The 17,521-nt window shown below is 38.1% G+C and overlaps 1 protein-coding gene across 3 annotated transcripts; it reads left to right on the forward strand.

Annotated features, from left to right (window-relative positions):
- The first annotated feature begins 1,407 nt into the window (after positions 1-1,407).
- Positions 1,408-16,970, forward strand: LOC148415116 (polypyrimidine tract-binding protein 2-like). 3 transcript variants are annotated; one of them, XM_088429789.1, is made up of 15 exons: positions 1,408-1,455; positions 1,637-1,800; positions 1,885-1,956; positions 2,059-2,130; positions 2,209-2,367; positions 3,677-3,787; positions 4,364-4,529; positions 5,045-5,122; positions 5,666-5,778; positions 7,548-7,581; positions 9,270-9,362; positions 11,333-11,449; positions 11,556-11,655; positions 13,367-13,444; positions 15,125-16,970. In XM_088429789.1, exons 1-15 carry the CDS (start codon positions 1,425-1,427, stop codon positions 15,252-15,254), a joined length of 1,518 nt encoding a protein of 505 aa, XP_088285915.1. In that variant the 5' UTR covers positions 1,408-1,424; the 3' UTR covers positions 15,255-16,970. The 3 variants fall into 3 exon arrangements, with proteins under 3 accessions (XP_088285915.1, XP_088285914.1, XP_088285916.1); XM_088429788.1 differs by having other exon boundaries at positions 2,059-2,367; XM_088429790.1 differs by lacking the exon at positions 1,408-1,455 and having other exon boundaries at positions 1,711-1,800.
- The last annotated feature ends 551 nt before the right edge of the window (positions 16,971-17,521 follow it).

The raw sequence follows: 17,521 nt of genomic DNA on the forward strand, positions 1-17,521 counted from the left end.
TGATATGACATTTATAGTATGAGGTAGAAAGACAGATGTAGGCCAAGTCAACAACAGAAACATTTTTTTTTACTCTAGTTGGGATTTTATATTTAAATAAAACAACAAAAATGGGAACGAAACCGGGACAGCTGCTACTATACATGGAAGAAAATCTACTTTGAAACATCAATGACCTCAACAATACAGTTGGAAAAGCAAAATACTCCCCATCCAAGAATGATTCATTCGTCACAATATTGCAATAGTTATACTTTTTAACAGGTTTTTGGTTGTTACAGTTAAAAATGGAAGACAATATTTATTATTATTATTTATTTATATTATTTATAAATTGGATCTCGGAATAGGCTATAGAATTTTGCAAAACATCAAAAACCTTAATAATGTACATAGAAAAAGTAAATGAAGCCAGCTCGATAAAGTCCTCCCAAGCAAAAGATGGCGGTAAAGAGCTCATTTCTCCTGTTGATGAGCAGACGCCCATTTTGCTTACACTTGTTCGGTCGTTGTGTTTGATGTACCTTAACGCAGAAGAGGACAAAGAGCTGCAATGGACGGGTAAAATGTCCTCAATTGTGGATGCATATGTGGAAACGCCCGCATCTCGGTCATGCATGTGACACACTTAAAGTGACGCGGTATCCAGTTCTCGATTTCAGATTTGCTAACTTTTAGCTCAGCTGTAAACGTTGATTTTGTTACAGGAATGCGTGCCAGCTAGCTAAACCAAAAGTCCAACTATGAATCGGGCTAGTTTCAGTAGGTATAGCTTGTATGTGATTTAATTCACAGAAGGATATTTCAGTGAAATTTAATTGATTAAACTCAGGTGCTCTCATACTTTGGTGGCATTTTTCCCCGAAGCTCACAATTAATTAGAAATGTTCGCCACAGTAGTCGCAGACTATCAGAAAGTGTCAAAGAGAGCGGGACTTTATGAAATACAGTTTTAAGCAGAAATGATCTTCACATTCTATCAACATTATTGTTGATAACCAATGGAACATTTTGCTAGCCTGAAATCAGTAATTAAAAGTTATATGATCTAATAGGTGGATGCATTTAAAACGTGGTAACTGACAGGTAATATCTATTATGCAAAGTACTTCAGTTCAAGTAAACAAATTTATTGTAATGCACTCACGCATGTAGATAGATCCATATGTTTTATTGACGACTCTCTTTTCCTTATACATGCATTCTTCTCTTTTGCAGTGATGTTGCGGTTGGTGTGAAGGCAAGTATCTTTATTTTTCTGACAGTTACAAAATGTTCCAATGAGCAATAATGTTATGATGGATCAATTTTGTCAGTTTTTCAGAAACAAATTGATCATCAGTAATTTTGACGAAAGCCTTTCACGTAGCTTCATTTGTTTTTGTGTCTTTCTTTTGTCCCAGAGAGGCTCAGAGGAGCTCAATATGTACAGCAGCAGCCCTAACTCGATGACTGGTAAGATTTTTATTTTATTTTTTTTTTAAAGCTAGTGTAATGTTTTAAAGAAAATCCTACAATATGTTTTTTTTTTTAGGGCAGGTTTTTTTTTTTTTTTTTTACGTATTAAATTCCCTAATTTAATTGCACTGTTTTGTTTAAATACTTTTAATTGATGTGCTTGCATGAATGTGTTCAGCAAATGGCAATGACACCAAGAAACAACGTCTGGATGAGTCACCTCCATCCAGAGTTCTTCACATCAGAAAGCTTCCCAATGAAGTATCAGAGACTGAAGTCATTGCACTGGGACTACCCTTTGGAAAAGTCACCAATATTTTGATGCTGAAAGGGAAAAATCAAGTATAAATTTTAGCACAGTTTTATATTGTACTGTCAAATAAAATGAATTGATTTATGATTAAGTTATAACATTTTCCTCCCAAGGCATTTCTGGAGCTCAGTACAGCGGAAGCTGCCATTACTATGGTGAACTACTACGCAGCTGTTACACCGCAGGTCTGAAATGCATCCATTTGAAACACTTGATGCATAATGAATATTTTCCATTTTTTCCTAGCAAAGCTGAATGCCGTTTGACATCTGGATTCTTCTCTTTAGGTGAGAAATAGCCCTGTCTTTATCCAGTTCTCTAACCATAAGGAACTGAAAACAGACTCTGCACTCAACCAGGTATTTACACTGTTCACAAAAACCCTAGCTCTTAGGACAACCATTCTTAATCTAATGTCGGCTCTTATGTTCTCCCAGAGAGCCCAGGCAGTGTTACAGGCAGTCTCAGCAGTTCAGGATGGAAGCTCTCCATCATCTGACCATGGTGTTCTAGACCTTGCTCCACCCCCGAGTCCTGTCCTACGTATAATAATAGACAACATGTTTTATCCTGTGACTCTTGACGTTCTGCAACAGGTATTATTACATTTTAGTGATCCAGTACTCGTTTCAGCTAGGGCTTGGTAAATAAATAAAATGTAATCATTATTTTGAATTTGACTTCTAACAATGTTTAAACCCTTATAATCAAAGAAAAATGATTACTGTGTACAACAGTATATTGCATTTGCAAGTTGCTGACATGAAAGTACGCTAATGCATTGAGCAAGCGTATGATGTTTTGTGATAATGCCGCCCTAAAGTGTCCTTAATTTGCAAAGCCAATAGCGTATTAGTGCAATATTTTTCTACTGCTTTTCTTATCTCATTGGAAGGGTGTACACCATGCATGTGTGGCACCACAGAGAGCGCTCAGGGCCCTGTTAAAACGCGTTAAAAACATATGCCCAGTCATAGTTTTATAGTGTTGTATGACATTAATAACTGTTAATATCTCAGACACGCACACAAGAGGAACAGTCTGTTTTTATTTTCATGTTTTTTTTATTGGTATTAGGATATTTTTATTTCACTTGTTCATTTTGCTTGAGGATTCAACTACTAGATCAATAAAAACAAGCTAGATCTGGGTGATTTTTTTTTTTCAATTAATTTTTTTTTTGTTACGAACTATTTTAGAAATTCCAAAATCGATATTTTCCTCTTATTTGCAGCAGCGTGTAGCGCTTCTGTGGCTTCTGCCTTCATCTTGTTTCCTTCACACCCAAGCAGAAGGCTAGCGCAACATGGCTAAAGTTAAAGAAAGAGCCGTTGGTTTCTAAACGACATGAGTTGGATGGAAGTGGTTTGGGTTTGCGGCAACAGACGTGGAGCAAGTACTACTGCAAAGTTTTATTCAAAATATGTTGTAAAAAAAAAAAGGCAGCTGTCCAAAAAAAAAAATTTCGGCAACTAAAACAGTGGCAGCAGACCGATTATGTAAAATGTCAAACTTTTAAACACAATTTAGAGATAATTTTCTCTGGCATTGGTGACATCAATTTTATGTCATGTCATGTGAACTATGTTTCCAAATAGTGCAGAATTTTACTTTTCCGTTCTTTATATGATTTATATTTGACTCATGAACAAATTGAAATTGTCAGGATAAAATATGGGATGTAGAAACATTTTCTTTTGGAAATAATAGAAATAGAAAAACAATTATAAAGTTAGAGGGTTCCTTATTGACATTTATCTCAATAGGCATTTTTTTTTAATTTTAGTAATTCCTCTTAAGAGATTCAACTGTACATTTTGTGACAGTTTGTTGAGATTTCCATGTATTGTAATTATACCCTTAGACATTACTGAATTGCTTTGTTGTTTCTGAAATATTTTTAAGATATTCAGTAAGTTTGGGACGGTGATGAAGATAATAACTTTTACCAAGAACAACCAGTTTCAAGCACTCCTGCAGTTCAGTGATCCTGTCAACGCGCAGCAAGCTAAACTGGTAGGTCTTGCATATACAGTCTCCCTTCAAAATTATTGGCAAAAGAGTGGAATACAAAAGGTTAAATCCATGTTTTATTTGATGATATTCAGGGTCCGACATTAACCTTTTTGGGTGGACTCTTTCTGTGTTGTGCTTTTTAATCAACTGTAATACAGAATATGCTACAGTGTTGTTGTTTTTTTTTTTTTTTTTTTAAAGCACGGTAGGTGAGTGGTGAGCATGTATGCCTCCCAGTTCAGGGGCCATGGTTCCCAACCTCCCCTCATTCCTGGGTGGGTTTTCTCTGGGTACTCAGTTTTTTTTTTTCCACATTCCCAAAAACATGTGTGGCAGGGTAATTAGACACTCCAAATTGCTCTGTCTGGTTTGTTTGTGGGTGTGAATGGTGGGTTGTCTGTACGAGGAGAGGATAAGCGGCTAAGAAAATGAATCGATTGCTTTTAGCAAAATCTATAGAAACAAGGGTTTTGTTCTTTAGTTTCTTCTTCCACCATTCTCAGTGGGAGTTACAAATTTGGTTTGTAATTGTTGTTTGCGAGGACTGTCTAACGTTAGGCTGCCTCTTCCTTCCAGTCTCTTGATGGACAGAACATCTATAATTCATGCTGTACTTTGAGGATCGATTTCAGTAAACTGGTCAACCTGAATGTCAAATACAACAACGATAAGAGTCGAGATTACACCCGACCAGACCTACCTACTGGAGATGGAGATTCAAGCAAGGAACACTCATTGTTGGGTAATTACTACAGTTACAACGGTATCTTCTGGAACCATATACATACATCCCAGTTACAACCACATGCATCGTAACGGCAAGGTTGTATGCTTTATGACTTACTGACTTGTTTTTAACATTATATTATATTCGGTCGTATTTTGTTGCGTGGTTGTAGTAGGCGCTTAAGTGACTGCAAAGCAGAGTGTTGAGTACATTATCATTGCTAATTAACGTAGAGAAATAAACTATTTTATCATCCATTTGTCTTTTATAGATAATAAAATTGTTTATGGAAATACAGACACATTTAATACTTGTGTATTAAAAATACTTGGGAGGATAACATTGAAAAGAATAATCCTTTATTAAATTTCATCATTTATGGGCATCAGCTCACAAGGTGTTTCATTTTTGGTATTAGTTTGTCAAGCTCAAGGCGGTTAACGGTAATTTCTTATTCTAGGCATTCTTTTTCAGAACTACTATCAGTACTTAGTTCTATGGTCAAATTTGAGCTGTGTGTTTACTTGCAGGTACCCCATCTGGAGCGCTAGCGTCATACTCAAGTGGGGCAGGCTACTCATCCTCTCTTTCCCTCTCGCAGGGTGCAGGTACCTTTCAGTGTATTTTTGTGGTCACTGTGCTTATGAATGATTATACAATGACGTAGGGCTACAATTAATGATTATTTTAATAATTAATCCATCAAAAAGGTTGTCAAATCGATGAATGAGATTTTATTATTTTTTTTCCCCCAAGTAGATAGTGCAACAAAGACAGTAACTTTTTTTCATGATTCATTCGCTGTTGAGAGGCAGTGGATTTGGACAACTAGTCTTCTAAATGATTAATTGATTCTTTAAAATAGTTAGATCAGTTATTCAATTGTTGTTTCACATCTACTGTGAATTTCATAGAGCTGGTAAAACCGAGTTTTTTTCCTTTACTCATGCAACATAATATAATCTACATGTGACACATGGGTCAATGTTGTGAAGGTTATATATGATTCCTTTTTTTTTTTTTTTTTGTATATTTTTTTTTCTGCTTTGTATACTTGAAGCTTAACAAACAACCACGTCTTTGACCATATGCCCAGTCCTAGTTTTATAGTGTTGTATGTTTTTTTTTTAATGTTTTCTGCTTGCTAACAGGCGCCATTAGTCCTCTCAGTGCTGCTGCAGCTGCGGCAGCCGCTGCAGGACGTGTTGCTTTGTCGGGGTCCGGAGTTTCTGGAGTTTTGTTGGCATCTAACCTGAATGAAGAGGTATACTAAGAATTCATATTATCTTGATTGTTAATGCTACTTATCTTTATTAAGTGTAAGTGTGGCACAGGATGTTCCTGGTTAGGTATGACTTCTGAACTTTAGTATTTTTTGTAAAATTCTAAGACAAATATGAAATATAAGACATTTTAATTTTTATGATTACTTCTTCTGTACTCTATCATACATGTACCTGTTCTTAAATTTTCTATAACCTGTCAATTTTCTATCAGTTATGAAATATTTTCTACATTGTTATATCTGTAACAACAATCTCTTCTTTGAATTACCTTTCTGTCAGATACTATTTCTTTCTATTTCAATCCATCTTTGCTCATCGCCCTATTGAGAGCGCCTTTACAGTGGAGTGGTGGTTTTCACATTTCTGTCCCCATGTGTAATGTCTTCGTGCCACTGCTGTGTTCATCGGTGCTTAGTGACAAATCAGTTTACACGATTTTTTTTTTTTTACACGATTGCGTGTAAAGCAGAACCTCTAGAAGGCGGAACGCAATCTGCTCCAGGTTCAAGCTGTCGTAAAAGTTTTCACGTTAGAATTTAGCCATTCTCATCAGTAGAATGTAGACTTGAATGACAACGATGCAAAAGTAGGTCAATCACTTTACAAACGCGGATAATGGATCTGTTTACTGTTCCAGTCGGATTATTTTCCTGCTATCAAATCCCTCCTTAAAAAATGATATATTCCCCCTCTTCATATTTTGCAAAATCGATGGCTCCAACATCCTATGTGCGTTAATAGCTTTCATACAGCTCTTTTGGCTGAAGTTTTGACGTGTTGATAGAGAGCCAAGACCATTTGGAAAAAAACTAGGAAATATCAACCAGGATTTTCAAGGTGGGTGGGCATTGTTTATCAATAAAAATGAAGTAACCTCAAACATGATAACCGTTAAGGAAGAGGATGGATAAAAAATAGGTGATAGACCTGTGCTGGAAGCCAGAGCCCTGTTTTTGAAAGAAAAAAGGAGTGAATTTCTAAGCAAACTGAAATTATTACCAGTCTTAATGTTAGACACTTATATCTGAAACAAGGAAATACACATCATCTGCTTTATAAGTTATATTGCTATTTATGCATCTGTGTTGTCTGTCATGAGTGTTTGTCATTTGCCAGTCAGTCACTTATCTTGACACTGACCTCCAGTTATGTTATGCATTGCTGCCCCCTTTTGGTTTGATCTATTCCCTCGATTTTTCGTTCAAGTATTTATTTCTTCCCTTTTTCATGTCCATATTCTTTTTGTTCACTGATTTATTCATTCTGCAGATTTTGTGTGCGTGTGTGTGTGTCTGAGGATTTGTGGTCGTGCTTGCGTGCGTGTCTTTTGGGAATCAATTCAACACTCATTCACTCCGTTGATGTTCCACTGATGCTGTTTACTGACCTCTGCTTTGATTTTTGTCCTCCTCTCCTTTCCCTACCTCCTTTCTTTCCTTCTCTGCTCCTTCCCTTCAACCAAATGTTGTTTTTATTTGTCCCTCCTTATTACCCTGCACCCTTTAAAATTGTGTGTTTACCCCGATTTTTTTTTCCATTAATTCCCCTCCTTTTTGCAATCTGATCTCACCCAAATTGTGCCATTGTTGCCCCCCCCCAAACAATTTTTGCCCCGATCCTCATCATCATGGAAACCATCATCTCCCCTCGTCCAATGCTGGGTGGTCTGATCTCTTCCTTCGTCTCTCTTCTTCCTCCTCTGCTTCTCCTCTTCCTGTCCTCTACTCTGCGGTCTCTCTCTGTAAAGATGGTCACGCCTCAAAGTCTCTTTACCCTCTTCGGTATGTTCAATCTCTACTTTTCAGTCTGTTTATCTCTCTCTGTTTATCCGATTTGCTCTACATTTTCTTCTGTGATAAATCGTGGACATTCTTCTTGTGATATATCGTTTTTCTTAATATTCATTGAGCTCTCGACATTTGAAAGTCAAAAGGTGGTCTAGTGGTCTTATTTATTATCTGATGAGAAGAAAGACCGAAATCACAAACGAGTTAAGCGTTTGTCATCAACTTGATTTAAGTTGGAGACATTTTGCCTACAGGGCTTTGTGTAAACAACTTCACAGGAAAATATTTATAGTCTCACGTTTTGGCACCTAGGGTCAAGGTATTTGTGGATTTTTTTTTTTCTTTTATATGTTCCAATATGTTTAAGTAGTAAAAACATGCTCTGGGGGGGTTGTCTTTGAAGTCGTTGAAGATCCCCCAATACATATATGAGTTCCAATTATATCCATCTTTTCTCTATTTGTGGGCCAATCTCGTCTTTATCTTAATCTCCCGCAGAGGTCAACTCTAGTATTGTTTGTCTAAAGCATTTTCTATTTATTTGTGTATCTCAAAACTGTATGTGATTATTGTCAGCGTTTAGACATAGAATCTACCTGTAACACAGATAACCCGACTGCTTTGACGTCATAGGCCACCACTGTACTGGAATTTCCTCATTAGTTGCTTCAGCTTTAATAGACTTTTTGCTCTGGTTAGGCCTAATTCAAACTGGATTTTCCCATTGACAAAATGCTCCCATATTTGATCTGAAATGGCGCACTTTTTTGCAGGGGATAGCTGCTGAACTAGCCCACAAATAGAAAAAAATTGAATTCAATGCATTGTATGGGGAAAAAGCATTTTTTGTTTAAAAGAAAAACACCAATATATGGCTTTTAGTAAAAATTGGGATAGTTGTATAAAAAACATCCACCCTCCCAAAAAAAAAAAAATCTGTTCTTTGCTTTAATCTTTAGGCGTTACTCTCAATCGTCATATCAAATGTTTTGTGTTTTGTTCTCATCAGAAGAAAAGACACATTGATCACACAGGCCACCGCCCCATTTAGAATTTGTCAAATCTTTATCTGTCTTTTGAACTGATAGTGTGAAAGAAGTACATTTACCTTTTTTAATTTCATATCTTTATTCAAACAGTGAAACTTTGCAGTTGGGTCTTCTTCAACTCTAAACTGAATCCTCTAACAAATCTTGAAAACTGTCAACCAGCCGCTATTAAAATTTTTTTGTCCTCTTTATTCATTGCTCTACAATACATTTATGTCATCCTGTGTTCACTCTTCCAAGTTCTTATGCAGATTTTATAATTGCATTTCCTCTTTCACCATTCAACATATATTTTCAAAGTTTTTTTTTTTTTTTTGATATTACACACTGATGCTAAACAAGTCATGGTTGACAGTCCAAATCAAAATCTATTGTTGTACGCAAGTGTTGTATTCAAGTGGTAGTCAAATGGGAAGATCCTGTCCTTTCTGATCCTTTGTCTCTCTAGCACTAACTGAGGTCCTTCCATCCTTCACACTTCTCCTTTTTATCTACGTCGGCTCCTCCTCTCCTGCTCTATCTTTACTGTCCTCGTGCTCTCCTCTGCCTTGTGCTCTCTCTCTGTCTGTCTCTCTCTCTCCCTGTCCTCGTCCCTCTCCCTCTCTCTCTCTCTTTGTGTCTCCATATGTTTAGGTGTCTATGGCGATGTGCAGCGGGTGAAGATCCTCTACAATAAAAAGGACAGTGCTCTGATCCAGTTGTCAGATGGTAACCAGGCTCAGCTGGGTAAGCTTTTATCTTTGGGCAACCTTCTGTTAATGAAATAAAAATTTGAACTTGTTCACAAAATAACCTGAATCTGACAGAAGTAATAACAAATCAGTAACAATCCACAGATGAAAATCAAACATTGTGTTTGAATTGTGATTCAAGAAAAACTTTTTTAAAAATACAGTGGTACTTCTACTTACAAAATTAATTTGTTCCGGAAGCAATATTGTAACCTGAATCTTTCATAAGTAGAGCTGCTTTTTACATGTAAATAGCATAATTCGTTCCAAGACCCTAAAAATGCTCCTGAACCCTTTAAATGAATATGATTAAATTATAAAAATGCATCAAAAACAGTAACAAATACATATTAGTATTCCATTAGTGCATAATGATCAAAAGATAACGTAAAGTTTCACCCCTAAACCCTTTAAATTAATCATATTAATTGTAGCGGTTGACAATATGATTGCAGTTCACTTGTTTGCCTTGAGATGGTGCTGGTGTGTTGATGTGTTCAGACAGAAACACCTTTTTAGGATGTTTCACTTGTATTTTTTTATTTTACATATCCAGTGATCCAGGAATCGTTTACAAGTCCACAGGCGCAATAATATTTTTTGGGCAGGATTATTTTGAGCATTTAAGTTTACTGAAAGGGACACCGTGTAAGATTTAGACCGTTTTTCATTTCTGACAGTAGGAGGTGCTGCAGTTACCGATGGCCATAGCGATAACAAACATGGCAGCCTCTGGAGAAGTGCGACCCCCCCCCCCCCCATGTAATATAATGTAATGATAACTAGACCTACGATAATATTTAAAGGCAGAACACATTTAAGAACACATTTATTTGCAGGTTGAGTTTTTTTTCTAATTTATAATTTTAAATCATTCCTTTTTAAAAAAAAAAACGGTCTAAATCTTACACAGTGTCCCTTTAAGTTTAGTTTGGGGTCATGCAAAGTGCTTCCTGTGTGATGTCATCGCTAAAGTGCTAACGACGCGCTAACAACACGAACGTCAAAACGCGACACTCCTAAGTGGTATGTTACATATGTGATTTATGTACAGTAAATATGTACAATGTTCGCCATAGCTAATCAGAATTTTAGGTTTGTTAGTTCTACGGTGTAAACTGTTGGGGGGAAGTGTGGATAAAACGAGTAAAGATGAAAAGTGGAAGACCACAATAAACATCAATGCAAAAAACTATTGTCTCCTTTGTGGGCAAGCAGGCATAATATTATCAAAATTTAACAAATACGGTAGACATCACTGGTTTTGGTAACCTATTACATTACAGTCATGTTGGCGCACGCGTGTCTCATATGCCATCAGTGTCACCTTTCGCATCTTGAATTTTCTCTCGTTGAGACAGTATTTTTCCGCCAAGGCACTTCATAAGTTGAATTTTTCGTAACAAGAGGCATTCGTAAGTAGAAGTACAATTCTGTTTCAAGTAGGTCAAAGGATATTATACTGTACAAGCCTAGCCAAATTCCCATGACACTTCTTACAAGTGTAAAAACAAATCTACCTCTTTGATATAAATCTTACATGACTAGACTTTGGGGTATGATTACATAATTTCCTTCTGATCAGTATCAGATGATCTGTTTTTTTTTTTTGTTTGTTTGTTTGTTTTTTTAAGGGTTACAAATTAAGCAAAATTATTATCCAGAAGTACAAAAATATTGCCAAATGGACCTGTAACTCTTGCCCATTTTTTAATGTTTTGAGTTTATGTGGTGAATTAATAAAGAAAGCAACGTACACATGATTGCTGCCCATTTATCTCGAGATGAGACAGATGAACTGCCCAAACGACTCTTGCAACAACAGCCTAATCCCCTGCTAAACTCATACTGTCCATTTCTTTTATAAACTGTCACTAGTGAGATATGTAATATATAGGAAAGCTCTGAATGTGTATACACTGTCCACCCACTCGCATGTCTCTGCTTGATCCGCATTGTCTGCAGCTATGAGCCACCTGAATGGTCAGAAGGTGTTTGGTAAAGTGATGAGAGTGACACTGTCCAAACATCAAACCGTGGCTCTGCCCAGGGAAGGTCTGGATGACCAGCTCTTAACCAAAGGTAAGAGCACAGACCCTGTGGTCACACATGGTGATGCTGTAACGTCATAGTGTTCACGGATCCCAGAACCTCTGAAGTTATACTCCAAATGAACTTTGTTTAACAGATTTTTCCGGCTCTCCACTACATCGCTTCAAGAAACCAGGATCCAAAAACTTCCAGAACATCTTTCCTCCCTCTGCAACACTTCATCTCTCCAACATTCGGTAGCGCTCATCAACTCCAGCTTTCAATCTGTATTCTCTTGCAACTGCACAATCAAATGACACCCAATACAAAAGCAGTATAACATATTCACATATTTTCAGCAGTTCATATCAACAGTGAAATGTGTGCTATTTTTATTTTGAGAAGTGTAGGTGAGAATCCCGTGACCACTTAGACCCATTTGCACCAAGGTTGTTTTCATCATGTGATCAAAGACCAGACACTATCACTTTTATTATCCAGTTGAAGAAAATAATCATGAAATATGGGCAGCTAAGGCAAAGGTCGTTTATAAACAAAGCAAAAAAAAAATTCCTTACGCTGCAACGAACATGAGCTGCGTGCCTATTGTTAAACCATTCAATAAGAGGAAAGCTGCATTTGAAAAACGACCCCGACTCTCCTTTTGTTTACATTTGCATGCCAGATTGTTAATTTTGTTGGAGTCTTCTCAGTGAAAACAAAAACTTGAAAACTGGAAAAGTTATTTTATTTTACAAAAACGGGTCTCATTCTCGTAGACTCGGTGTGTGCACAAGGCTTAATTACATATGGAAGGAGTCTTTCCTTTCCTCTGATTGATTTGTTTCCAATATATTGGTGCCTTGTGGCCACCGTGTCTCTTCATGGCGTTGGCCCCATTTAAATTTAGCGAGCCGTTGGCAGAGCTGTGGCTGGGCGTAGTTGTATCCTGATGTAACCATGACATGGGAAGCCCATGACATCACATCATTTTCAGTCGAAAAGTGACAAAAGGGCCACAATCTGAGACGGATAAAAATGTGTGGATTTTGCTGTCAACCCAAGCAGATGAATTATGACACAAAAATCTTGTGCGTGTACATATAAAAGTTCATTACCAAATAACTGAGACGTAATGTAACAAATTATATCAATTGTCCCGAATCAATGAGGCCTCCTTTACATGTTTGAAGGTGTATACGTTAACTTATGAACAGAGATGCACACAAGTGGTATGCATGCGCGACAAATCACCGATGCGTAACGTCGCGCAATTGTGTACTCTACCTAACTTTTCCCAATGACAACAACCTGAACAGAACTTTTTTTTACACCTGAAAAGTGGCTCCAAGATGTGCCATGGCTTGAAGCATACTTAAAATGTGGTGCAAAATTTACCCTTCATGTTCTCAGCTGGCGGACGAAACCGGTGCATTTGATACAGGGTTGAAATTTTTCTGTCATTCTTTATCTGTAAAGGGTTTGAAAAAAGCATGTGAATGTAGCGCAACATGGCTAACAAACAAGCTAATCAAGAAGCAGTAGCTAATCTTGCTAGGTGGCGGGAAAAACTGTACGAACAGTGCAAGCTCTCCCTATTCTGAGGATATTTGTTTACTGAAGCGGCTTGGAATGGTTGTCACTGCTGCGTATCATTCTCGCGATGTTGTGAAGAAGATCATTGATGTTGTCACTCTACAGTGATGGAGAATTTACCTCCGACTTCCGTGGACTAACTAAACTAGGTCAGAATGAACTGTACAAATCATACCTGATGGACTGATGAAACTTTTTGAGCAGCATGCGGGCTTGAATAACATGACATCACTGTGTGCGCAAAGACAGTGCACTTAATTATATTTTTAAAGTGCAGGTGTACCTCAAGTTGTGGCCTGTGTGGGTGTTTGGTTAAGTTAATGTTTGTGTGCGACAGTGTTGTAATTTGAAGTACTTGGTGTCTTTGTGCAGGGATGGCATCGGAGAGGATGACCTGCGTCTCCTGTTCACCAATAGCGGAGGGGCTGTCAAGGCTTTTAAGTTCTTCCAGTAAGAAGTCCTTGAATTTCCATCCCTTTACTACCATTTACATGTAGCCTATCCTACCTGAGTTTGGGTGGGGTGGGCTACATCTTGGAATGGTCGCTGAGCAATCACGAGGCACATGTATTCCAAAGCGCTTCATTTTTTCTGCATTTTTTCATGGTCAAGTCTTACGCTCCATATTTTCCCCCTGATATTGCACTCAAAACACCCTGATGATACATTAGGGCTGAGCAATACATTGTTTTGAGACCGATCTCAGACGAACCAATTTTGGTATCTGCGTTTTTTTGTTTGTTTGTTTGTTTTGTTTCGTTTTTAAGGCTCTAAGCTCACCAATCAGAGGCATGCTACTGTGGCCAGGTCACACTAATCCATTTCCAACTTAAAAAAAAAAAAAATTAAATCACATATACATCCCTGTCACCCATGCACATAAAATATGAGCTCACTGTTAAAGGACAAACAAGCCCTCAGCTTAACATGTACCAAAGGGAAATACCTGGCACAAACGAAAATGGGAACGAGTTAACATGCTGAAGATAAAATTTAACATTAGTTAGCAAGCATGTTATCAAGTCACAAGTTGTTGTAGCAAAGAACAAGCGATTTTTTGGCATATTATCATAAATGACAACATTCTTACAAAGAAAATACAACTTACAGACACTCGTGGGCCAGATTTCACGGAGACAAAATGACGTGTGCGTCAGCAACAGTGACTGCTCTCAATTGAAGCAGCACCATCCTTCCTCGCTACAAAATGGAATAACAGCAGCCAGAGGCAGCGCCAAAAAAACCAAGATAAGGCAAAACAAAGCACAAATGAATGAACTGTTGACGGATACATTCAATCAGTTCCAAAACATCATTGGGGATCACTGCCATCGATGACGTAAGCAACAAGCTGTGTGATGCGGGTCCTTGCCTACATGGTGGCGAATAAACTAGCCTTCTCACAAGGAGTCACGAACCGTGATAATCAGTGACGTGAAATGCAGATATGGATAAAACATCAAATAAATGTGTCGGGAGAGTGTTGGATCTGTAGACCCTCCACAGAATTCTGGCTGGAGCCACATGTGGGCATATGAACACAAACCTGTACCACAATTAGTATGTATCTAGACATAAAATAAGACTACAGTTGAATAGATTAGTCTTTTATTGTTATTTTAAATGCTTAATTCCAATTTTTTTTTATGAGGTTGTTCACATTTCCTGATAAACGGACAGCAGGTGCGCTTGACACCTTTACGGAAGTACCTGGCCATGTTGAAATGGCTGCCATAGCAGAGCTAACTAGTAAATTTAAGGAGTACATTAAAGCAGTGACAGTGAGGGTTTTTTTTTTTTTGTCATTCCATTCTATGCAGTGCCAGCAATGTCGGTGAGAATCTAGCATTACGAGTTTCGACAAGCTATTTTTTGTTATTTCAAAAGTGAGCTTTTTAGTAGTGGAGATTTTTCTTCTATCTCGAATAAGACGGTTCTATACGTGTCTTGATATATTCCAGTGGAATGATCCAGTTCAAGACGTGTTATCGCTACATGCCGAAAAAAGTGTATCTGACGCATATCAAATTCTTTTCCACATCCACCATTTGTGTTGCTAAGATACAATGAAAGCGTTGCCCTAAAGCGGAGTGTTTCAATAACCCCACACATGTGCTCATCCTCCTCCAGGGACCGTAAAATGGCCTTGATCCAGATGTCGTCAGTCGAGGAGGCCATCCAGGCGCTGATAGATCTTCATAATTACGACATGGGCGGGAATCACCATCTCAAAGTTTCCTTCTCGAAGTCCACCATCTAAAGCTGACTTGAAAGCGTCACACTGAACGAGGAGGTTGCTGTCGTCGGCCAAACCACAAGAGGCGTTCAATTGAAGGCTCCTTCAGTTTCTTGACCAGTTGAGGGCTACAAGGTTACCTTTCTTGAAAGACGGTGTGCCACTTGTCCTTGCTGGTGCCCTCCTTCCTAAGTTCATCATCGTCGCATCGTGTCACAAGCGTTTGAGCCGCGCCTGCAATCTGAGTAGAGACCATGCCTTTTCTACCCCTTTTTTTTCCAGGCCTTTCAGTCTCAGTGAATAATTTGATATGGTCATGTATGTCATGTTGCAACTTGAAAAACCTCCTCACCCCCTGCTTTTTTTATTTTGGATTTTTATTTTTGATGGAAGTCTTTAAAGCAGGCTGGGTATCTTGCTCTCTATGTGAACAGTCACCACCCTTCCGAGGAGACGACTAAAATGGGAATACAGTTCACGTGATTTTTGTCTGTCACATGGGATGAATTTGACATATACTGTAGTATGTGTAATGGTTTTGTTCAAGTCCTTCGGTAAAATTGTTCTGGACAAGGCTTTCAACATGTGGTCTTGGTCTCTGGATTTTTAGTGGAGACTTTAGATTAAAGTACTGTACATGTGCCTTTAGTCTGTTTTAGATAGTCCACATGATTCTTGGTCGGTTCAACAGATTATTTTACCATTATTATTTCCCCGTCTCTTTTAAATACTTAGGTTTACATTGTTGTGTTTTTTCAAGGTCCCATATGATATTTTTAACTTCCTACACTGAAATCAAGGCACATTTGTGATTTCATTTCTTATTAAAAATGCGTATTATGGTACTTTACCAATATTCCTAACCGGGAAGTAGAACATCTAGTTTCCTGAAGCCACCTCTCACCGTGTGGCTGCCTCGCCCCCTTCATGACGTTGTTCAGTGCTGTTTTTCTGGCCACAAAACATCCATTCATCCATCATCTTGACCACTTATACTCAGGAGGGTCACGGATCTCTGGAGACCATCCCAGAGGATTGGAAAAAAAGGAGCCAAAACAGGTGTTTTACTTACATTAAAATGAGAAAATGTCAAGAGGCCGCACTGACTTAGAACGGGTCCAATTTTCAAATGGGTCCCGTGGGAAACCAGTATTCATAATAAAAGTTTCGCCCTCTGATTAAATATTCACTACTGACGTTAATTGTCCGGCTGTGTGCTCCCAAACACATATTTTCGCCACTTCAGCATTTGCTACAGTGTGCTACTGTTTACTTGTTTGACTCGGTGTAAAAAACTCTCCACCTCATCTCCGCAACCAAAACGAAACGAAAGACATGGATATGGTCAGCATGTAATTTCTCTATCATCAGGCCTATTGCAAGTCGCGTCATGTTTGTCTGCTAGTGCGGGGCCGCTGCTGAGGATAGAGAATAAGCAATGAATGCCTCAACAACATTGTAACATTGTTCAAATCTCCAATATAGTTGAACTACCATGATACAGGCCCTTTAAACGATCAAAATATTGTATTCATCATTTTTCGGTTTTCAGTGGCTCATCTAGTTTTGTTAAGTTTTATTTTAGGGGATTGTATCATTTTATACTTAGTCAATTTCTGAAATGAGTTTAGCACAAATTAAACATTTTTTTAAACCAACAATTGGAGTTAAATTGTGCTGTGTGTGTTTTCTGCGCGGCATGTCTACCTAGCTCAAATAAACGTAACTTCTGTCATCTTTCTCCTTGTTCTACGTTTCTTACCTCTGTTGACTGTCTTGCGTAATACGCATTTTGGAAGCTATTTAACAGTTGAAAGACATTAATGTTTCAATCTAATGATAGGAAAGCTGTCCACAGAAAGCAAGTCACGGTGATGTCCAAAGCATTTTTTCATCAAAAAAAATTCAGATGCGCACTTTGTTACTAGACATGAGTGCATGTGTGTTCTTCATCTTAACAAAAGAACAACTTTTCTGATTAAGCCTTGCCGCGGAAAAAGGCTGCTTCTGTCCACGTTTCATTAAATTCTAATAAAGACGGGCCTGCCTGGTCCTGGAGCTAAGCATTCCAAAACCTAAAATCTCCCCTGATCAGCGAAAAAAACAAAGAAAAAAGAATGGAACACACTCAAACGTGACTAAAACATGAATGAAACCCAGCACACTCCCAAACTGGGGAATGAAACCCAGCACACTCCCAAAGCTGATCCCAGTTGTCTTCGGACAGTAGGCGAGCCGGGGAACACCTTGAACTGGTTGCCAGCCAATCACAGGGCACACTAACGAACAAC

The sequence above is a fragment of the Hippichthys cyanospilos genome, chromosome 12 (assembly GCF_059441005.1).
Source record: "Hippichthys cyanospilos isolate Australia breed blue-spotted pipefish chromosome 12, RoL_Hcya_1.0, whole genome shotgun sequence".
In the NCBI taxonomy this organism is placed as follows: domain Eukaryota; kingdom Metazoa; phylum Chordata; class Actinopteri; order Syngnathiformes; family Syngnathidae; genus Hippichthys; species Hippichthys cyanospilos.